The sequence below is a fragment of the Apodemus sylvaticus genome, chromosome 7 (assembly GCF_947179515.1).
Source record: "Apodemus sylvaticus chromosome 7, mApoSyl1.1, whole genome shotgun sequence".
Classification (NCBI taxonomy): Eukaryota; Metazoa; Chordata; class Mammalia; order Rodentia; family Muridae; genus Apodemus; species Apodemus sylvaticus.
This window is the reverse complement of record NC_067478.1, coordinates 84,217,929-84,240,767: the sequence shown is the minus strand read 5'-3', so window position 1 is coordinate 84,240,767 and position 22,839 is coordinate 84,217,929. Positions and strand designations below refer to the sequence as shown.

The window sequence follows — 22,839 nt, the reverse complement described above, 5'->3', positions numbered from 1 at the left end:
TGCTATGGATTTGCATATTTATTTAGTTGGTTAGTTTTGGAGACAAGCTTTCATTATACAGCCCTGGCTGTTTTGGAACTTGCTACAAGGTCTAGACTGGTCTTGAACTCTTGGCCATCTTCTTCCCCTCCCTCCCAAGTACTAAGCTTACTGGAAAGTACAGTCACAACCAGCTTAATTTCCATTGCTGCTCTCTCCTAATTCAGATGTTAATGGTGTTAGCAGGTGGAGCCTCTGTGAGAGACTAGATCCTGAGGACAGAACCCTCCCACATGGGATTAATGCCTTTACCAAAAAAGACTCGTCTCTTCTGCCATGTAACCTCCAGCTCTTCCCAGTGCTGTATTATGAAGTTTGGAGCAACTATTTCCAGCCCCGATAGCTGCAAAGCTTTCTCCCTATCCTGTCAGGTGTGTTGCTTAGTCTTCAGTTGAAGATGAGAGGGACTCCTCTTCAGATCTTTAGATTCTCATGCTCTCCTAAAACATTCTTCCTGTCCTCTGAATTTCTCTGAATCTACAGCCTGCTGTCTTTGTGAACTGACATTCTTTGAAGAAACTGCATCTGTGTTGAAGATTCTGAAGGCTGATTAGAGCGCTGTGGTTGTGTAGAGTTGGAATGTTGCAGAACTAGAGCCACAGTTATCTTGAACCAGAAGCTTCCACCAATCCCAATGCTAAGAAAGGCATCCGATTGGATCTGAAATCTAGAGGTTCCTTGTTGTAATTTGCCTACCTGCTGTTCCTATCAGTGCATTTGGTAAATGCATGCATTTAGGAGTTCGTTTTATGACTACAAAGAAATAATAATGATTGCCAGGGGCTTGGTGGATAAGAGTGTTGGTGTGCAGCATGAGAGCCTGAGTTCAAATCCCCAGCACCCATTTGAAAAACTGAGAATGGCAACAGCAGAGACTGGTGGATCCCAAGAGTGTCTGGCCAGTCTGTCTTAAGGCAATTAGGTGGTAGATGAGAGAGGGAGGCACTTGCTGTCCGGCTCTAGACTTCATGCTTGCTGTGCGTGAGCACATCTCCCTACACAGTTTCCGTAATGGAACATGGCAATCTAGATCAGCGTTCAAGGGTGTGGCATTCATATTTGACCCGGGATGATTGACTTCTCTAATTTTGTCATTAAGACTTACTTTGTTTTATTTTATTTTTTGTTTTTTTGAGATGGGGTTTCTTTGAGTAGTCCTGGCTATCCTGTAACTCACTCTGTAGAGCAGGCTGGGCTTGAATTCAGTGGTCCACCTGCTTCTGCCTCCTGAATACTGGGGTTAAAAGTGTGTACTGCCACCACTGCTTGTCAAAAGACTTATTTTTTATTTGTGTCTTTGTGTATGTAAGCTGCACATGTGTAGGTGCTCAAGGAGGCAGAAGAGGGCTTCAGACACTATGGAGCAAGTTACAGGCAGTTGTGAGCTGCCTCACATCGATCCTGGAATAGGATTCAGAACTCTGGCAGAGCAGCGAGTACTCTTAACTACTGAGCTTGTCTCTCCAGATCCTGTCCCCCTTTTTCCATTTTTTCAAAGGTGTGTGTGCATGGGCACACAATCACACACTTCATAGTGTACATGTGTGGTGGCGCCAGCACTCTGGGAGGCAGAGGCAGGTGAATTTCTGAGTTCGAGGCCAGCCTGGTCTACAGAGTGAGTTCCAGGACAGCCAGGGCTACACAGAGAAACCCTGTCTCAAAAAAAAAAAACCAAATCCAAAAAAACCAAAAAAAAAAAAAGTCTGTAACAAAAAGTTAATTAAAATTCATAACACAGGGAGTTGACAGTTAAAAATGTATAGATAGCTAATCTTAAAGGAGCCATGTTGCACGATGCTTATATCTTAGGGTATAAGCAACATGTGACTTGCTGCCATCTTAACTGCTGCCCCCCATTGGGATGGAGGCTGCCACATGGCTGGCAGCCATGATTTGCTAGGATTGGTGAGGGTGAGATACATGTGACTTCACCACCATCTTGACCAAAGTGACCACATGGTGTAAACCAACCAAGGAGGGAACAACAGGTTCTCCAAGGTATTTTGAGTTAGAATGGGATTTTGCGTGATAATTCTTGTTTCAAAAGCAAAGTTATTAAAAACAAGGTTTATAAAAGATAATATTAAAAACAATGCTTGTTTAATAAGTTATTAAAGCTGTGCCTCCAGTGTTCTGTATACAATAATGTACCTCCTGCTGGCAGCCAAACCTTGTAATGTTAGAGTCATCCAGGCGGTAATGGTTTAAAAGGCATGGCCAGGTCACAGAGAACAGCTGAGGCTTGACGCTGTTTATAAAACATGTCATATTAGCATGTTTTTATTAATATATAATCTTAAAAAATAAATAAAAGGCTAAAGAGTTAGGCCCGCAGCTATAAGCACTAAACACTAAACATTAGAAACTTGGATATTCCTACCTGTGATAGATCAAGACTAAGCAGTCTGGCACAGAGCCCATAGAATGTCTCTCACCACAGGTCTATCCGGGCTGACAGAGGCTGACTTTAGAAGCATGTCTAGCTTCCTTGTCTTTGCTAACTTTGTTCAGCTGTAGATGTTTTGAGAAGCCAAGTCTTACAAGAAGCTGTGATATTCTATAATGGTGTGCTATGTATGAAAGGACCAGTCTCCCTATGGACTGTTTTTATGATGTCAAGTTTTATTTTGATACCCAAGGAACTTCAGTTCAGAAATTGTTATGTTTAAGACTAAACCTAACAGGGATAAAACCTTATAACCCTAATCTTATAAAAGCTACCAATGTATTGTGAATTGTTAAAGATGATTAAGACATGCATGTTAATATTCACCTGAGAATTAATAAATGATTAAATTCTTTAATATGTTCAGAACTATACTTGTAGCCATGCTAAGTACTAATGCAATTTATTACAGGGATAACTTTTTTTTAAAGATTTATTTACTTATTTTATGTATGAGTGAGTACACTGTAGCTTCAGACACACCAGAAGAGGGTAATGGATCCTATTACAGATGCTTGTGAGCCACCATGTGGTTGCTGGGAATTGAACTCAGGACCTCTGGAAGAGCAGTCAGTGCTCTTAATTGCTGAACCTCTCCAGCCCAGGGATAACCTTTATTTAGCTTCTTGTATATATTTTCTAGGTTAAGCCTAAAGCAAACAACTAAAAACAAGTAAAATGTGTTTAAAAATCATGTATACTTAACAGATGATGGTCTTCAAACTCTTTACAGATCTGCTAATTATGCCATTTAAGTGTTTAATAGAGAATCCTTCCTGTGATAAACAGAAATGCCACTTCCTAGAAGCAACCCTGAGGTCTCCAAAGAAGATAGAGGGGAAACAGACCCGAGTTGTGGTGATGCTAACCTCTTGGAAAAACTGCCTCATGCCTTGCCTGATGTCAAAGCCCTGCACAAGGTGTAGACCCTATTGGGGTGACTGCCTTACTCTGCCTAGGTCAAGGTAGGTCAATTTTCCCTAAATCCTCATCCACAGGAAAATCTGTCAGACCTCCTGAGGTTTGTACCTGAAGGTCTATGCTATCCTGTGTAGCAGCTGAAAATGTAATGCCATCTTATGTGATAGCTGAAGACCTATTACCTCAGATGTCCAACGAAGCTATTGAGACCGTGGGCGCCTACCAGGGTAATTGTCCAAGTAGCTGTTAAGTTTTTTTTCATTTCAATTGATACAGAGGTCATTTGATTCATATTTCTTGTTATAATTTATCCTTCTCTGATCTCTGGTAGTGTTGAGGATTGACTAGGTTTGTTGGTGTGGCAGCAGGAGGTACTCAGCTTCTCCCCACAGCTGCAGCTGCCTTGTTCATTTCATCTGTAAAAATCAGGCCTTGCACTTTCTAGAGTTCCTAGCCCTTCTTCTGAGAAAGGCAGTCAGGTTTGCCCTGCTAAAAGGCTTCGTGTTAAAAGATAAACAGGCTTCAGATGTAACTTTTCTTTAAAATGTTTTGTTTTTCAAGGACTCTTAGTAATCAACTACTTGAGTGTTGTGGGAAATGATTAGGTAGAAAGAAAAGGTCCCAAGCTTAAATAAGTTCTGCAGGTCCAATTTAAGGGTTATGAAGAACAAGAAATGTTTCAGATTCCTTTCCTTCTTGCTATGCTATCATGATGCTAAGGTTTCAAAAGTTCAGAGTTTTAGCATTGTTCAGTGGAGTTCTGATAAGCTGGTAAAGCACTGACTGCCATTATCAGTTGCAAAGCTCAAGATTTTAAATTCTGCTGGCTGTCTTCTAAGTGTAGACTTGAAGGCACTTCTCATCGGGCTAAAAACATCTCTGTCCAATCTAGCCCCATGCTCAGAGAAAAGAATGAGCTTTTTAACTGAAAACTTTCTCTATTATTCAAAGGCATGAATCTACTCCAGATGTTTTGTAGACACCTGCCAACTGCCTTTCTACAACATGGATTTTAGTACAAATTACAAACACTGGTAAACTTCTGTCCCCAATCTATATCTGTTCCAGCAGAATTTCCACTTGGCTGACAAACAGCATCCAGGAATCAGCTGTCAACTATAACCTGTTTCAAACAACTGTGAGCCCTGAACTTGGTGAAAACCGATGTGGAACAGTCCAGAAGATGTGGTTGCTCCCTGTCTCTTCAGTTGGGTCACTAACCACATGCTTCTGCTGAATCCCCCATTGGCTGAATCCCCTCTTGGCCTTTGACTAGCATTCCAGTCTTCCTGGGCCCTGGCAGCTATGTCCTAATTTCAACAGGAAGTGGTTAGAGAAGAGGGTACATTACCGTTTACCCTCTACAAAAGGCTGGAAGGTCAAAAGGAAACCTCATGGTAGATGGGACAAATGGGTACCTATAGATCCTATTGGCACATGAGGAAAGGTACCTGCTAAAACCAAATAGACCCAGATTGATTAACAAGTAGATTCATTAGCTGAAATAGTTCTAGAACATGATAGGACACTTGACCTGCTCTATGTTAAATAAGGTTATTGTATGGCTTTAAGAAAAAATGTTGCTTCTCTGCAAACCGCTCAGGAATCCTAAGAGATAGTTTGGCTGTACTAAACAAACAAAAAACAAACAAACAAGCAAACAATCCCAAAACCAAACCAAACCAAAACCTACAGAAAAGCAGGCCCCGAGATGAGACAAATGACTGGGTCTCATTCTCATTTTCAGGCTCCTCCTAGATAGTAGTTCTGCTGTCAGCCATCATAAGGCCTTTGCCCCTCTGTTTCTGCTAATTACTAATAACCTTGCATCATTAATGCCTTAACTCAATATGTAAATTGCTGTCTGGGGTGCCAGTAAGCTGGTAGTTATTAGATCTGGATATGAGTTGGTACCCACTACAGAGTCAAGGTTCTGAGTCAGGATATACAACTCAAGAAGGAAATATGATGGCTAACATTATGTTTAAATTTAAATTATTGTGTTTAAGAGATCTAACTATTAAACAAAATGCCTCTAACCTGTAAGCCCCACTTGCCCAAGGACAGACAGCTTCCTGGAATGCTGGGGGCTGTAGTTCATGGAAGATAACAAGCCCTGAGTTTTTTGCTTCTGTAAACAAGCTTGGTTGCTCCAACTGCACAGGATGTGCTTGATCACCCATTGTCAGGAGGTCCACAGGCAGAGTGTGTCAGGGTGTATACATGCCCCTGACTAGAGGAAGGTGGGAAGTAGGTAGCCTTATGGGTTTTGCCTTGATAAGCTCCTGACTTATAAAGGCTGCAGCTCTGGGGATAGTAGATATGGACCTGGCCAGTAAAATGTTTGTTCAAATTTGGCTCAAAAATTGTGGTAGTGGTCTTCTTCTCGCCTGGTGGGGTTAGCAGTCAGACAATTTATGAAAGTTGGTTTTCTTCCACCATGTAGGTTCTAGGGATCAAATTCAGGTCTTCAGGCTTGGTGGCAAGCATTATCACCTGCAGAGCCATCTTACTGGCTCCCGAATAAAAAACTAACTGCTATTCTATGTGGAGTAAGAGCTGTGTTTTATGTGACACCCACTTTCCTTGACACAGCATCTGCCTTCATCCTGTCTTATCCTGCCTCCACCCCATATAGAAAACAGACTCTAGAGTTCAGCTCCATCTCCAACTCCTCCGTTTTCCCAGAGACATATGGTAGGAGGAAGAACATTGCCATGGTCACAGTCATAGTGGGTAGGTGTCAGCGTGCTGGAGCTAGAAGTGCACAGTAGTGCATATTTTTAATCCTGGCACTCGGGAAGCAGAGGCACAGGCAGGAGGATCTCTGTGAGTCGGAGGACAGCCTGGTCTACATAGTGATTTTCCTTTTTTGTTTGTTTGTTTTTGGTTTTTTCAAGACAGGGTTTCTCTGTGTAGCCCTGGCTGTCCTGAACTCACTTTGTAGACCAGGCTGGCCTCGAACTCGGAAATCCACCTGTCTCTGCCTCCCAAGTGCCAGGATTAAAGGCATGCACCACCACTGCCCAGCTCATAGTGATTTTCTAATCTACATACTGAGTTCTAGGACAGCCAGAGCTACATAGTGAGAACCTTCTCCTCCCCCCCCCCCAAAAAAAAGTGCCCCAGCTGCCAATTTTAGCCCTGTATTTCACATGGATGAATGATGCTAACTCTCTGAGCCTGCTATAGATGGACGATGACAACATCTATTGTGGAGTCTCTATAAGGATTAAATGAGACAACACATATAGGAGCTAGTAACAACTTCTGGAGCATAGTAAATGCTCAGTAGACATCAAATGTTAATGCTTTTATCATGTTGAGCTATGAACGTCCTTGACTGAACACAATCAAATACATGCAGGGCAAAATCTGCCACCTCTGGGCCAGGAGGTTGGTGATGGGCAAAATCACCAAGACTCATTTTAATGTAAGCATCAGTGCCTAGAGAGAAAAAGGTGACAGTTTAATGGAGACCAACTATCGGGAGCTGTAGTTACAAGTCCCAGGCTGAGAGTATGGACAGTGTGTGGAGCGCTACCAGGCACAGAAGCCAAAGTCACATAACAAATAGTCCAGAAGGCAGCAGGGATGAGTCTGAGGGCAGAGCGGTGGAGAAGAGAGTCTGATGGCTTGGGCTGGCCTAGGAAAGCTTGCTTGGGCTCTGGCTTCCTCTCTCCTGCAAGCAGAGTGCTTAGGAGACCAAGAGTCACATTCTCTCATCGCTAGCTTCCAGGGTCTGGTCCCTGGCTGCCACCACACCTCTCTCATCCTCACTCCCAGCACAGCCCACATCCTGTTGTATAACCACCACTGCCTGGGGCTTCAGGCAGCTGTCTCCAGATCAGGAGGGAACTGCACAGTGGCTTTTCTCCACTTCCCCGGCTCTGCTCAGCCGCATTTCCTGGCAGTTGATGGAAACCAGTATCTCAGCCCCAAGTCCCTCCTCACCCTCCAGTCTCTTCTTGTATCTCCACCTGCCTTCCAGGTGCCCTGTGTGTCTCAATCGTTTTATGAACCAACCACTCCATCAGGGAGGGACCCATCTACCACTCTGTACCTTGGATGATGAGATGCATGTGTAGGGCTTGCTAGTGTCTACCTCCTCTAACAGGCACTACAGTGAGTTCCTGGGCAGGCTCTGAACTGCCTTAGGACACAGGCTGCTTTGAATGACCTTCTAGAAAAAAAGGAGACATAGCTTTTCCAGCCAATACACTTTATTGCTTTTTTGCATTAGCAGGGAGGGGCCTGGTATATTTGTGGAGATATAGATGACCATCCAAGGACCTAAGGTGATACCTGGAGAGGCGCCTATGGCAGGGATGGGGCAGCTACACTAGAAAGCTATAGGAAAGGGCTGTCTATGAGGGACAAAGGGATTGAAGGCAGAGGTGACACTGGTGAAGAAGTGGGGAGCTGGCAAGGAATGGCAGCAGAGAAGCTGAAAAAAAAAGTATTCCCCCCTCCCGCCCCCCAAGGTGGCTGGGTGACAATTTGACCAGCCATGCTATTTCTAAGGACGTTGAGTCAGTGATGTCCCAGTGCTGGCTTCTAGCAGAGGAAGCCAACGTGCGTTCACCAGGAGGCTGAAGAACAAGGCTGTGGAGTCTGCAGTTTGTCCAGAGAACAAGGGCTAGCAGGGAGCTTGGAGGGCTGGATCTGGGTCCATGGAAGGCGGTGTCCCTCCTGTCTGTCAGATTGCTCTCTGATTCAGGCCAGAATACAGGTCCCGTTGGCCTTTGCGGATGGGCTGAGGGTGGAACGGGAAGGGTTGTTAGGATGGAGGAAAGGAGGAGATATGAAGGAAGAAAAGGGCGCTGGAGCGTTGACTGCAGCCCAAGGTGAGGCCTCTGGCCTTGGAGTCAGGAGGAGCCCATTTGTAACTTGGCACACTTAATTCAGTCATCTCCTTCTGGAAGCCTCAGCTCCCCTAACTCAGCCGTGGAGACTGCAAACACTGACTTTTGTCAAGGGTCACTGGAGTTACTGAGATCTTTAAATACACCATTCCTGGTGCTCTAAATTTTGTTCAGTTCATCCAATGTGATAGAGAAAAAGGACTGCTGGTGCACAGTCACATCGAGGGAAGTCCTGGTACCCGGCATTAATTCCTCAATTGCCAAATTAAATGGCAGCCTGGTGGGAGAGGGGCTGTGGTGCCTGTCTGCACGCATGTGCATGTGCTTGTGTGTGCACGTGATGGAGGGAAACTAGGGTCTATTATTAATCAAGCACAGCCTTGTTGTGACGACTGGCCGACTGTACTGGGTCATACTAGTGGGACACCATCCTTTTCTTATCTATCTGGTTAACATTTGCAAATGTGGTATCGTCCATGGCTGAATCTCAGCCACACAAGTAAAAAAAAGAGGCATGTCTCCTTTCCTCTAGTCCCCTGCCTCTACAAGGTTGTGAGAGCCAACCAGCCTTTGAGATAGTCCCGTTATAACATGAAGAAGGCAGAGAAGGCATGCACATGGGCAGCCTGTTCTGGGAGTCCTGGTCGATCAGCTTGAAGTGTCTGGCAGATAAGATGGACAGTCCCTGCTGGTCTCTCTAGGAGGAGCCCCCCTCCAACGCCCTGCCCACCATATCCGGTTACCTCATAGTCTGGGTTGGGGACAGGTGGTGGCCGCTCCTTGTTTTGCCCTGCAGAGGACAGAGGGGGAAAGTACTGTTTCCATGCTGAACACCAGTCTTGAATAGAAGATGGCAACTAGGAGATCCAACCCAAGGGAGGGCAATTCTCTCTGTTCTTTCTTCTGATCTCCTTTTCTTACCCAGCTACCCTTTTCTTTCCTTCACCTGATCCCTAAGGTGTCCCATGCCTTCTCATCGTCTGTGGCTACTCTATTATCTCTTCGGGGGAAGGGAGAGGAAGAGGTAGGAGCTAAAATCCTTAGCTCTCTCCGCCCATAGCTTGGGGATTGAATCTGTTTACTGCAGAGGACTCCAGGTATTTGAGGAAGCCCACTGGATTGGTTGATCTTCAGAGCTTTTTAGGGTGGGAGGAGAGGAACGATTTTGAATGGGAGGCCTTTGATAGGGATCCCAGTATCACTGAGAATGTGCCAAGGAGGCTGTTTAGAATCTGCTGTAGACTTGGTGCCCATCCTGGCCCAGGCTAGATGTCTCCTGACCCAGCTCCATTATGGATTTACCTCTGGGCCTGCCACCAGCACCGTTTCCTCTGGTCACAGGCTTGGCCTTGGCCTTCCGATTCTTGCTCCAGTAATAAACGACCATCAGCAAGCCCAGAGTGATACAGATGTCAACAATGATGATTATGGCGACTGCAGTCAGGTCCACCTCCACACAGTTCTCACACACTGCAGGGCACAGGGGTGGGGGAGAGAGAGAAGTGACCCATCAAGGATAACGCCAGGACATGGGGGAAGAGGAAGAAACGAATGAAGACAAGTAAGTCTTCTTTAAACAACTGCATGCTGGCCGGCACCAGAGTCTTCCTGCAGTGGAGCCCGAGGAGAATGATAATGAGAAGCAATGTGGGCGATTATGGTCACAGGCTCTGGTCTCTCAGCTCCCATCACTCATTAGTTGTGGGGATTTTTCAGCCCACAAAGCCTCTGGAATAAAGATGGGCTAAACCTATATGGCTGATGTGGGGATGACAGGAAAGGACCCATCATATGGGCCTTGGGGGTGGAGCTCAGAGGTAGAAGGCTTGCCAAGTGTCCCCCAGGCCCTTGGGTAGCTGAGGCACGTGTAGGGATTACAAATACTTATGCTGGAGGCGGTGGCACACGCCTTTAATCCCAGCACTCCTGAGGCCAGATCGCTGAGAGTTTGAGGCCAGCCTGGTCTACAGAGGGAGTTTCAGGATATCCAGGACTATAAAAACCAAACCAAACCAAACCAAACCAAACCAAACCAAACCAAACCAAACCAAACCAAACCCCAAAAACAACGAAGGCAACAACAACAAAAAAAACCACCACCAACCCAACAAACAAACACTAAACACCAAAGCAAAACCTCAAACCAAAGATGTGATGCCTGGGTTTGGGACTTTTAGGTAGTGGCTCTGAGTCTCTCTGGATGTCCTTGTAATAAAATGGGTCTCTGAATAAGTGATCCCATCAACTCATGATGGTAAGCCTTGATTCTGGGTGCGTTACAAGGCAGGTGACCCAAGCCTTCATCCGTGGGAAGTTGCTATTTTACATCTGGTACCAATGGAAGTCACCCAGACAACCCCAGGCCACCCTGCGTGGTCTATTTTTCAGAAAATACTGAATGCCCGAGTTACCTCTAGCTTTCAGGTACAGGTACTTGTTTTTCCTTGAGGATTCTGTGTAGCAGACGTAGTAGCCGCTGCCCTCGACTTCTGAGAAATCCTCTAGCACCAGGTGCTTATCGGTCTTCGGCAGTAATTGGTCATTTTTTTCCCATTTTAAGTTGTCTTCATTCTCTAGAGGGCATGTCAACTCTACACTGGTTCCCGAGATGGAGACTTTATATTCTGGGAAAAGAAGAAAGGGAAAGGAGGTTGGAGGGGAAAATCCAGGGAAATTTCACAAATGTCCATTTAGAGCTGTGAGAAGCAACTAGATACAGGAAATTACTTATCACTGGGTGTCGCAAGGGCTGTTCAGTAGAGAGAGGTGTCCTGACTGACTAGAGAAGTTGGGAGAGGAAATGTGTGACTAGATGAGGGGCAGAGAACCTTCTGGAAGTTGGCTTTCGCATATAGGCAGTAAATAGGGACTTGGGAAGGGAGGGTGAAAGTAAAGAAAACCTCATAAGAGTCCTTATTTGAAATCTTTCTAAAATAGTTTTGGGAATGTAACAGGAAGTTCACAGTTCTTGCGGCTGATCTCTCTCAATCCGTTTCCTCCCCGCCACCCATCGGTCTCAAGCTTCTGACAGGGTGCTTAAAACATTGTAAACTCACGTTTCTGTGCCCCACCGTCTACAATTGAAAAAAAATTAAACAGTAAGAAAAGAACCCTGGTTTACACTTCAGTTTGAGGCAAACATCTTCTAGACAGAATAGACAACAACCCATCAAGAACTGTAAGCCTCAGAGGTGAGGTCTGGATTCAGCCTCCCGAGATATGCTTGTGTCTAATCCAAATACTTCAAATTCAAAGTACAGGTGCCCATGCACTCAAGCCAGAGCTACAGAGACTAGAGCCACAAGACAGAAAACTCCAGGACGTTTCCCTGCTTCAGCCAGAACTATCCTCCACAGCTGTCGCTGGCTCTTAGAAACAAAGACCTCCATGAATTTGAATCACTGATTCTCAAGTCTATACACTTTTCATATTTTTTTTCTTTTTGTTTAGAGACAAGGCCTCACGGAGTCAAGGCTGGTCTCAAATTCATTCTGAAGCTGAGAATAATCTTCAACTTCTGATCTCCCTGCCTCTAACTCCTGAGCACTGGGATTCTAGGTGCATACCACTATGCCCACCCAGTTCACGTGGTGCTGAGGATTGAACCCAGGGCTTTGTGCATGCCAGGCAAGCATTCTGCTGACTGAGCCACATCCTCAGCTTCTGATTTTTTTCCTTTAAAGCAAATGAAGCTTCTTGTAATCAAGTTCAAATGTCTTATTCAATATATGTTCCTCTACATGGCCGGTGAATGACCCAAGACACCTTTTAAGTGCACAGTTTAAGAGAATGGCTTTTTCTGTAAAGAATGATGTGACACTGCACTGTCTCTGAGTATAATGGATTCTCCATTGTTTGGTTGGTGGGAGGAGCCAGGGCTGTGGGCAGCAGAAGTCCACTCATATAAACCTCATTCCCTATAACAGGTGTTGTTTTTGAGATGGATCGGTGGTTCTTCTAGGAGTTATGGCTGGATCCTGGACACTATTGGGACATGCCAGAGCCCTGACAGGGACCGGAAGGTGAAAGTGGATGCACATGGTGGAGGCTCATGAAAAATGCTGCCTTCTCGCCGCTATTTCTTCCTGGGATCCTGCTACCATGGAGAACAGTGCCGAGCTCCTCCTCAGCCATCAACAGCCACCTGGCTGGGCGGAAGTTCTCACACACAGATCCTGCTCTACCAGCCACCAGCTGGGAGCTGGGTACAATGACAATAAACAGTTACTTTGACTTAATTTTTACCATTGAAAGAAAGTTTATGTGAATCAAAAATCAAAACTAAGGTAAAGTAATAAAGTACATATGTATTATGTTTAGGAGGTTTGTTTGAAAGGATGTAAAAACAACAACAACAAAAAAAAATAGCTTACAGCCCGATTGGTCCAAATTCAAATATCAGAGCATTGGTTTACACACGCGCAACACGAACAGGATACCCATGCTGAGAAACAGATGTGTTTGTGAAAAGTTCGTACACATCCTTTTATCCAAACAGCCGTGGCATTTCACAATGGTTAAGAAATTGAGTTTCCTATAAATTATTTACTCCTCATTGATTGGACTGTTATTTCTAATCCTCTCCTCCCTTATTGAGGGCAATAGTCAGACCACATATGCTCAACAAAATTTTCACATTTGTTCCTCTATTCAACTACTAACCAGGTCTGACTGTGCTTAGCTTCTAAGGTGTTCATCTCTTCATACCCGCTCTCCCCGAGACAGAGGCTTCACTATGTAGCTTTGGCTGACCTGGAACTTGCTATGTGACTAGGCTGGCCTCCAACTCGGAGTTCTATCTGCCTCTGCCCCCAGAGCGCTGAGATTAAAGTTCATGCACCGCCACACCCATTTAATCTCTTTTAAAAGAGATTAAATTTTATGTGTATGCTTGCTTGTTAGTATGCACAGAGATGTGTGGGTGTGCTCATAGAGTCCAGAAGAGGATGGAAATGGGTACTGGGAACTGAACTTTGTTTCTCCGAAAGAGTAGCAATTGGTCTTAACTGCTGAGCCTTCACTCTATATACCCCAACCCAGTGCTCATTTCCTATAATCAGCAAATTTCTATACAATTGTCAAATGCCATCATCTGCTGACTTCTATGGTACTGTGTGAGAGTCTTGCATCAATCATTAAGCCCTCACAACAAGGCTGTAGGGTGTTTCTATTTCTACACGACGATCAAATAACACAGATATAAGTAAGTTATCCTTTATCACACAACAAATAGGAAACTCAGTCAGGATTCAAACATGGCAGTCGAGCCTCAGGGGAGAATTTATCTCCTCTGCCTCAAGCATCCTTCCACCCTAAAGTACAAGTGCAACCTTTAAAACTCAGTTCAAGAACCTCCCCCCCCCATCGTCTGCCTCAGCTCCGCTTCGAGGAGTTTGCTATTCCTTTTATATTTCATTTTTTATATCCGCACCTACTCATTGTGTGCAGCACACTGTAGCATCAAATGGTTGTGTCTCTTACAAGACAGCTGGCCTCTTGAGAGCAAAGAACTAGCAAACCATTAATATTCAGTTTCTTTACTCAAACACTTCACAGAGCAAAACAACACGGGGCAGCAACCAAGGGAAGGCAAATGAAATGCCGTCTTGGCCTTCAAGGAACTTATGGTTCATGCAAAAACAAGGAGGTCTGACCTCTACCCATCTGTGTGCCTTTCCTTAACACTGTGCTCAGGGAAGGACACAAGCAGACATGGAAAGGACACACAACCAGAAACATCTCAGACAGACAATCCCAGTCTCCCTCTCTTAGCTGTGGTTCCCATTGTGGTGGTCATTAATAAAGAGCGAATCTTCTTACCAGCGTCAGCATCTGAAAGGGAAGCAATACGATGCATGCCGTTAGTAACATTCTTACCAGTGACTAAGACCCATGCGTTAAGACCCTTCCTTCAATCTTAAGAGCACAATGGATCTTGAAGTTCCTTTGACTGCATATGACAAGTTGTTCAGGACTTTACACTCTTCATTCTATATCGGTTGGGTATGCATAAAATGGCTGCCAGGGACACCAGGGACACAGCAAGGGGAAAGAACCTGTCTTAGCTGCTGCTTTTGAACACAATGGTGCTTCTCTGTTTGGAGGTGCTGACTGGACAGAGAGGCTGCCAGGTTTGGGATAGCCTTGACTCTACTTCCCTGCCTGAGAAAATAAAGTTCAGGCTAGTGCACATGTAGACACCCACATTCAGACTATGCGAGCACATGATTATGAATGTGCACCCAGATGCCATCCCAAAGTTTAACCAGGGTCACCCTATGCACGCATTCTGGTCACTCTCACATCCTCTACCAACCTCATATCAAACAGGAAAAGCAGAAGAATGAAAAACCACTGATACTACTTTTTTTTTTTTTTTTGAGATAGGGATTCTCTGTGTAACAAGCCCTGGCTGTCCTGGACTCATTTTGTAGACTAGGCTGGCCTTGAACTCACAGAAATCTGCCTGCTTCTGCCTCCTAAGTACTGGGATTAAAGGCATGCTCTACCATGTCTGACACTTTTAACTTTTTGTTTATATGTGTATGTTAGTGTTCCTGTGAGCACGTGCATATGTGTGTGCATGCATACAGAGGTAGACATTAGGTATCTTCTGCAATACCTCTCCATCTTGTTGCTTTTGAGACAAGGTGTCTCACTGAACCTGGACCTTGATGAGTAGACTATACTGGCTGCCAGAAAGCTCCCGGGATCCTCATGCCTCTGCCTTCCCAGTGCGTGGATCGTGTCTGATTCTTGTCAGGCAAACATTTTGCCAACTGAGTCACCTTCCTAGTTCTACTTTAAACTTTTAAACAATTTTAAATTGTTCGGATACATCATTTTCTGGTTCCTTTGGTTCTCTAACCTGGGGTACATCTATGAGGGATATATACATATATGTATATGTATATGTATATGTATATGTATATGTATATGTATATGTATATGTATATGTATATGTATATATATAAATATATATACTTCAGCATGTTGTGCCCTCAGTTCACCTAGATCATATAGTGTAGAGAGTTGTCTCCACTGTTCACTTAGACTATAGAGTGTCTACTATTGTGTCCACTGTTCACCTAGACTATACCATGAAAAGTATTGTATCCAGCCTACAAAACTCTGCAGCATGCAATTGTGCTGCACAGACAATCACAACTCCCATGGTAAGTATCTGTGTATGGACACACAGAACGGATACAGTGAAATACCAGGTGATGGGAGCTCTCCAGCTCCACTGTAATTGCCTGTGATCACTGCTGTGTAGATTGCCCATCAGTTACAGACTGGAGCACTGTTGTTTAGCATGACGGCTAAATCCAGAGTCCTGGCACGACTTTTATAGCAAAGAAAGAAATCATATCTTACCGTCCTGGTAAGTGCCAACTGGAAAACAAACAGCAGAGACACGAGTTAGTAAGTTCTGTGAATGCCTGACATCCCAAACAAAAAGAGTTGTGCTCCTGTCTGACCATAACTGGCATCTCAAGTCCTTTTCACCTACCCACCGTCACATAACAGTCATTCCTGTACCACAGGAAAGGACATTTCCTGCAGGGTGTCAGGCAGAGGATCCCAGCCAATTCAGGAGGAATCTGGGCGAGGAAACATCTAGCATTCAGTGTGAATGCACAGTGTTTAACAAATGGACGTTAAGAAAGCTGAGGCTCCTTTCAAGAAAGAGCAACGGACCTTTCAGCGGCCCCTCCATTTTGAAAAACTGCTCTCTGACTTCAGACGGAAAACAAGCCTGTGGTGGGTGCAGGTGTTAGGATTCTTTCTCATTCTGTCTTTGCTGAGTTCAAAATTTCCATTTGTTTTCTGCTTGAGACAGAGGTGGGAATATTTGAAAGCCTGACTGCTCATCACCTAGAGCCTGGCATCGGACTGTCCTGGCTCCCCTCGCTCACCACTGACTTGGGTCTGTTACAGTGGCCAGTTCCCCTGCACCACCCCAGCGTTTTGTTTACGAACAGTCTCAGTGTAGGGTGAGGTGTTCTCCCATCCCCAGAGCACATGTCTATGGTACTTGAGTCTTCAATATTCTCCTTACCTCCCTCTTTATCCTTCCCTTTATTATGTTTGTTTACATTTGTTAATTGTGTGTGCATGTGTGCATGTGTGCTATGGGATTGGGAGGTCAGAGGGCAACCTGTAGGAGTTGCTTCTCTCCTTTCACATGTAGGGCCTGGGGAGGGAATGCAGGTTGGTGGGAGGCACTTCAGCCACAGAACTATCCATAGACTTTCCTCTTTTCTCTCAAGTTACGTCTTCATACTTTGTTTACTTATTTATTTAATTTAAGGGATAGTACAATTGATACCATAGACCTTTCAGAAAATGCCTGACTGCTTCTTTCAGGAGTCATAGTCTGCCCCTCAAGACTCAAGGTGTATTCCTTGGACCAGCCACAGACAATAAATTCAAAGTTTGTTAGAAATGAGGGATGTCGAAGGAGATGCTGGCACCAGCTTAGAGTCCCAGCATTCACAGGGCTAAGGCAGAAGGACACAGCATTTAAGAGCAGTCAGCCTAGACTGTCTCATGAGCCTCTGACTCACAAGCAGCCAGCCAGCTCTCCCAGGAACCCCAGTGGAGGTGTGTGCACAGTCAAGCCTGAGACCCCATGGTGAAGCAGGAAATGGAGGCACGATGGCTGTGGTTCTGAGGGAGGAGACCAGCTGTGGCGATTTTTTCTTTGACATAAACATCTCGTGGGCCAAATGGCTCACAGAATGCATGCAGCCTTCCTGAGCACAGGCCCTGTAGACAGACACCCCTGGTTTCCCAGGTCAACTGCTGGAATGACTGTTTAACAATGAATGATTATTCAATCGTGCATGACCACTTCATCCCTAAGACAGGGGTCATATCATTTTTCTCTCATGGAAGAGGAGAGAGTCAAATTGATTAACCCTTGCTTCTTCATGCAGTGCATACACTTAGCAAAGGGCTCTCTCTCTCTCTTCCTCCCTCCCTCTCTCTTTCTGTGTGTGTGTGTGCATTGTTTATATCATATATGCACTCTCAACTATTTATTAATTATATTATGTCCTTCATGAAAAGGACAAAATAGTTGGAATCTCTTGGTCACTTCCAAAAGACTGGAAATTACAAAGTGTTTGTCTCAAAGATACTAAGCTGGGATGAGCCTGGGTCTAACTATCCCATCCCCCAAACCAAGAGAGATGCTATCTCTGCTCATTCCTTGTGTTAGTTCTTAGTATTGCTAAGTTTACAGACAGATGGGCTCATTTCCCATGACAGACAGACCTCTTCTCTCAGTTGATGAGATCAACCCAACTGATTTCCTTTGCATGTCTCCTGAACTGTCTCCTACACCTGGGTCACCTCACCCTCCCTAACGGCATCACCAACAGTTCCTTGAATCTTCTTGTCACTGAGGCACCAGCTGCATGGGGCAAGGCTGTGAGCATTGCAATCGCCCGGGAAAGTGCCACCCTCTCATTCCCCCTACTCACCTGCTAGAAGGCCGAGGCCCAGGACGCCCCAGAAAGCGTTCCACCGCATCCTCTCAGAGTGCTCGCTCTACTAAGATGGCGGACACAGCCGGCTCATTACTTCTGAAAAGGCAACAGATGAAGTTTTCAACATACTGGCTGCATGTAAAGACTCTGGATCTTTACATGATAGGATGAAGCGGGTCGGGAGCGCTTTATAAGGAGAGACTTACCATTTCTGAAGAAGGCACCAGAAGCAGGCAGGGGAGGCAGGTGTCTGAACCCCACACAGGAAGTATAGAGGGGACTCAGGGCCCGCCTGCTCCACGTCACTTGGAAATGTTCAAGGCAGAAGCCGCCGCCTTGGTTAACTGAGGAAATCCGGGCCTCACAGCCTTCCATAAGGAGAGCGCTGTGGAAAAACACCTACCTGTGCCCTGTGCAAAGCGGCTCCACACTGAGGGCACCTTCCTCATGCATAGCCCCTCCAGCTGAGGCAGGAAGACTTTGAAACACTGAGTCTCTGTCTTCTTTTATGGTGCCCTTGGGTTTGAGCAGCAGGATGGAGCAGAGCCGTCTCATTAATAATCTTCGAGGGGCTTGATTTGTTTTTCTTTCTTTCTTTAAGACAGGATTTTAGCATGTAGCTATCCTGGCCTTTGATTGCACATGCTGGGCAGTTGCTGGACAATGAGAGAACCGTAGCTTGCTTTCTACGTCCTGACATTATGCTAGGGGCTTTACTCATGCACCCAGTAGGGTAGCTTTTAGCATTATTACTTAAAATCTAGCAAAAGTACTTTCTGAGTTATAAGCAACAATCTTTTTCTTTGTAAAAAAATGTGTATTGACTTTGCTTTTTGATAATTACATACAAGTGTAACACAGTTTCTGATTATTAATTTCCCTTTCTCAACAAGTCTTCCTATGCTCCTTTTTTTAATTAAAAAGTTTTACTTTTTTTTTTTTTAACAGAGCTGAGGACTGAACCCAGGGCCTTGCGCTTGCTAGGCAAGCGCTCTACCACTGAGCTAAATCCCCAACTCCAAAAAGTTTTACATTATTTACCTATTTATTACATGTGTATATGTGTGGGCATAGACATGCCACAGCATGTGTGGAAGTCAGAGGGTAACTTGAGGGATTCTCTCTAACATGTGAGTCCCAGGTTTCAATTCAGGTCTTTAGGTTTTTAACCACAAACAACTTTATCTGTTGAGGTATCTCTCTGGCTCCGTTTCTCGCTATATCTAACTGGGTTTAACGAGGGTTATCTGTGTGACAGTGGATTTGGAACTATCTACTGGAGCCTGAAGAGCTCCTCAGTGGGTACAGGACTGAAGAAAACGACTGTCTTTCTTCTAGAATCCATCTACAACCTATAGTTAAACAGAAAGACTTAGGGCCCCAGAAGTCCCTCCCCCAATGCATGATTGACTGTTGACAGGCCCAGTTTCCTGTAGATCACTGCTGGCAGCCACAACTACTAGAGGGCTGTGCTGGACCTAGAAGACAGTTTCATAGCCCTTCTCCCTATTTCCTACTCTTATATTCTTTTCTCCCACCTCCATCCCCAGATAAGGGACAATATCAGACTCTGTATCCAGGGGGACCTCCCTCTTGTCAGAGGAGAAGGGGAAGGGGAGGCTGGGAGGGGGGTTGAAGAGGGAGCTTGGAGGAGGGGGAGGCTGCGATTGGGATGTAAAATGAATAATTAATGGAAATTTTAGAACAATCCTTTTCATGTATGATTGGAGTTTGAGTGTGTGGACATGTGTGTAGTGCCTGTGGAGGCCTGAGGGGGATAGTAAGCTCTCCTTCTCCATCCCTCTCTACCTCAGTTTTGAGTCGGGGTCCCCTTTCTGCCTTGATTTTGAGTCAGGGTCCCCTTTCTGCCTTGTTTTTGAGTCGGGGTCCCATTTCTGCCTTGTTTTTGAGTCAGGGGTCCCCTTTCTACCTTGTTTTTGAGTCAGGGGTCCCCTTTCTACCTTTCTGTCTCACTCTCTGGCTCTCTCTCACTCCTCTCAGACACCCCAATACATCTCTCCCCTCCCCTATTTTTTCCCCTGTAACCTTCTGAGCCCAGTTACTGCTACCGGGTTACCAGAGCTGCAGTGAGCTCAGAGCCCAGAGGCCATGCTGTCCAGAGGCAGCACTTTACAGCTCTCTCCCCGCTGTGGCTCTTACGCTCCCTCTGACCTCTCTTCCTCAATGTTCCCTGGGTCCTGGGAGGGTTGAACTTAAGGCTATGAGACTTGCTGCCAAGTTCCTTTTTCCACCGAGCCATCCCACCAGCAGGATTCCTTAAGGTTTTTAGAAGGGAAAAGTTTAATTGTGGAAGTGATTCATCATTGCTTCTCAGATGTTGGCTAACATCAAATGTGGAAGTAATACCGTGTACCTATTAAAAACAACGGAGAATATAGGAAGGGTATATAATAAGAAGACCACACTCCTCATCCCGCCCCTACGCCTCCCCTCAGGGGCAGAAGCACCTTGACAGACCCTTCCCTCTGGGCTTATCTTCACAGCTCACAAAGTGCACGGACATCTTTTGAGTTCCCTGGGAACCGACCTTGAGGTAGAGATCTGTGTGCAGGTGGCTCGTGGGAAAGCAGGACACCTGCAAAGGAGGGAGGGGAGCCACAAGGTGGAGAGAGAAAGTCAACTTCAGAGAGCAGCAGCTCAGAGGCCTCTGCCAGCCCCTCGGGGTGCTCTCTGTGATGAGCACAGTGTTTTCCTGAATTACGGCAAAGGGCGAGTTACCCAGTAACGCAGTTAAGTTACCCAGTGATGCAGTTACCCAGCATGTAAGCTGTCCTGGGAGGTGGTGTGGATTCGGGTGAGACAGCAGGCTTTCCTGAGGCCTGGCTGTTTGACACTCTCAGGGGACAGCAATCCTATCAGCTGCGGGTGTGGGGGTCCTGACAGGGGTCCTAGGTGGTGTCATGCAGATCCAGTTCACCGTGGCACTGTTCCTCCATCTGCTTTTTTTTTTTCTTTTTAAATAATGTATATGAGTACACTGTAGCTGTACAGATGGTCGTGAGCCTTCCTGTGGTTGCTGGGAATTGAATTTAGGACCCTGCTCGGTCTGGTCAACTCCGCTCCCATTGGCCCAGCTTGTTCTGGTTAACCTCGCTCGCTCAGTCCCGGCTCGTTCCGGCCCGAAGATTTATTTATTATTATAAATAAGTACACGCTGGGTAGTGGTGGTGCACACCCGTAACCCCAGCACTCTGGGAGGCAGAGGCAGGTGGATTTCTGAGTTCGAGGCCAGCCTGGTCTACAGAGTGAGTTCCAGGACAGCCAGGGCTATACAGAGAAACCCTGGCTCGGAAAAAACCAAATCAAAAAACAGACAAACAAACAAACAAAAAAAAAACCCCAAAACAAAACAAAACAAAAAAGTACACTGTAGTTGTCTTCAGACACCAGAAGAGGGCGTCAGACCTCATTATGGATGGTTGTGAGTCACCATGTGGTTGCTGGGATTTGAACTCAGGACCTTTGGAAGAGCAGTCAGTGCTCTTATCTGCTGAGCCATCTCTCCAGCCTGATCCCCTTCTTCTTCTTCTTCTTTTTTTTTTTTAAAGATTTGTTTTATATGTATGATGAGTGTTTTGCTAGCATGCACAGTAAGTATATCATGTGCAGTACCCAGGAAGCCAGAATGAACAGGCCATCAGATCCTCGCAGATGGAGTTACAGATGTTGTGAGCTGCCTGCCACGTGGGTGCTGGGAACTGAACTCAGGTTCTCTACACAAGCACCAAGTGCTCTAACCTCTGAGGTGTCTCTCTAACCATAAGTGTTCTTTTCTCTTCTTTTCTTTTTTTATAGATTTAGTTATTTACTTTATGTATATGAATACACTCCCTGTTCAATGTCTCCAGACACACTAGAAGAGGGCATTGGATCCCATTACAGATGGTTGTGAGCCACCATGTGATTTTTGGGAATTGAACTCAGGACCTCTGGAAGGGTAGTCAGTATTCTTAACTGCTGAACCATCTCTTCCGCCCCCCCCCCCCAGAAGTTTTCTTTTAAAAATTTTATTTTGTTTTCAAAAATTTTGAACATGAATATAATGTTTAGATTTTATCCACCTGTATGGTTTCCCCCAATTTTCCCTGGGGCCCACTAACCTGCTTAGGACTTCATGTCCTATTATTATTACTACTACTATTATTATCAATATTATTATAGTAATTATTATTATTTCTCTGAGTCCAAGAAGTCCTAATCATGTGTGCATGAGCGAGGGAGTGGCTGAGTGTAGAGCCTCCCATTGGGGCAAGGCCAACCTACAAGCAGCCCCTCAAAGAGAAGTGGCTTTTCCTCTCTCAGCAGTCATTAACTGTCAATAGCTCCTTAGTTAGGAGTGGGGACTCAGGGGCTGGAGAGATGGCTCAGTGGTTAAGAACACTAACTGCTCTTCCATAGGTTCTGAGTTCAATTCCCAGCAACTACATGGTGGCTCACAACCATCTGTAATGGGATCTGATGCTCTCTTCCTGTGTGTTTAAGGACAGTGTGTACTTACACACATAAATTAAAAGAATTATAAGAAAAAAAAAGGAGTAGGGTCTTTGGAATCCCATGGCTTGATCCTGTGCAGCTCTTATGCAGGTAACCATAGCTGCACTGAGTGGATGAGTGCACCAGTCACACCCTTACAGAAGACAGCTTTCCTTCCCACCCTTGAGCTCTTATGTTCTTCCTGTCCACTCTTCTGCAATGTTCCCTGAGCCTTAGATGGGGGCTGGAGGTGAGGTGCAGAGGATCTTTTCTTAATCCATCAGGCTAGCAGCTCCAGAATGATATGGCAAAGGACCAGGAGAGCCCATGTCCATCTGTCCATTGACATACCTTTTGTGGTGAAGTGTATCTGGTTGTGATGCTTTGTGGATACAGTGGCCATGGATTGGATACTATAGAAATTCTTAGATAGTACAACTGAGACACTGTATGTAAGAAAGTCCATCCCTTAACCAGGGTGTGCCAAATAAATTGTTTTACCAAATGAGTCCATCTGATTGTGGTGACTGACACCTGCAATTCCATGCACTTGGGGGTCTGAGGCAGGAGGAGTGCC

The 22,839-nt window shown here is 45.4% G+C and overlaps 1 protein-coding gene across 2 annotated transcripts; it reads right to left on the bottom strand.

The window, feature by feature from the left end:
* Nucleotides 1-7,611: 7,611 nt before the first annotated feature.
* Nucleotides 7,612-18,079, bottom strand: LOC127689156 (T-cell surface glycoprotein CD3 epsilon chain). Of its 2 annotated transcripts, none has more exons than XM_052188495.1 (8): nt 17,975-18,079; nt 17,763-17,864; nt 15,649-15,666; nt 14,092-14,103; nt 10,683-10,895; nt 9,574-9,741; nt 9,015-9,061; nt 7,612-8,162 (listed from the first exon to the last, which is right to left on the bottom strand). In XM_052188495.1, the coding sequence occupies exons 2-8, from the start codon at nt 17,809-17,811 to the stop codon at nt 8,106-8,108; spliced, it is 564 nt and encodes a 187-aa protein (XP_052044455.1). In that variant the 5' UTR covers nt 17,812-17,864; nt 17,975-18,079; the 3' UTR covers nt 7,612-8,105. The 2 variants fall into 2 exon arrangements, with proteins under 2 accessions (XP_052044455.1, XP_052044456.1); XM_052188496.1 differs by having other exon boundaries at nt 17,763-17,861; nt 17,975-18,040.
* Between the last annotated feature and the right edge of the window lie 4,760 nt (nt 18,080-22,839).

Bases quoted from the DNA above. Each gene is read 5' to 3' on its own strand.
- LOC127689156 (XM_052188495.1), bottom strand. From the start codon at position 17,811: ATGCGGTGGAACGCTTTCTGGGGCGTCCTGGGCCTCGGCCTTCTAGCA. The intron at 9,742-10,682 runs GTAACTCGGGCA...TGTGCCCTGCAG, and splicing joins CCTGTACCTGAAAGCTAGAG to TGTGTGAGAACTGTGTGGAG. The intron at 8,163-9,014 runs GTAACCGGATAT...TTCCACCCTCAG, and splicing joins TCCCCAACCCAGACTATGAG to CCCATCCGCAAAGGCCAACG.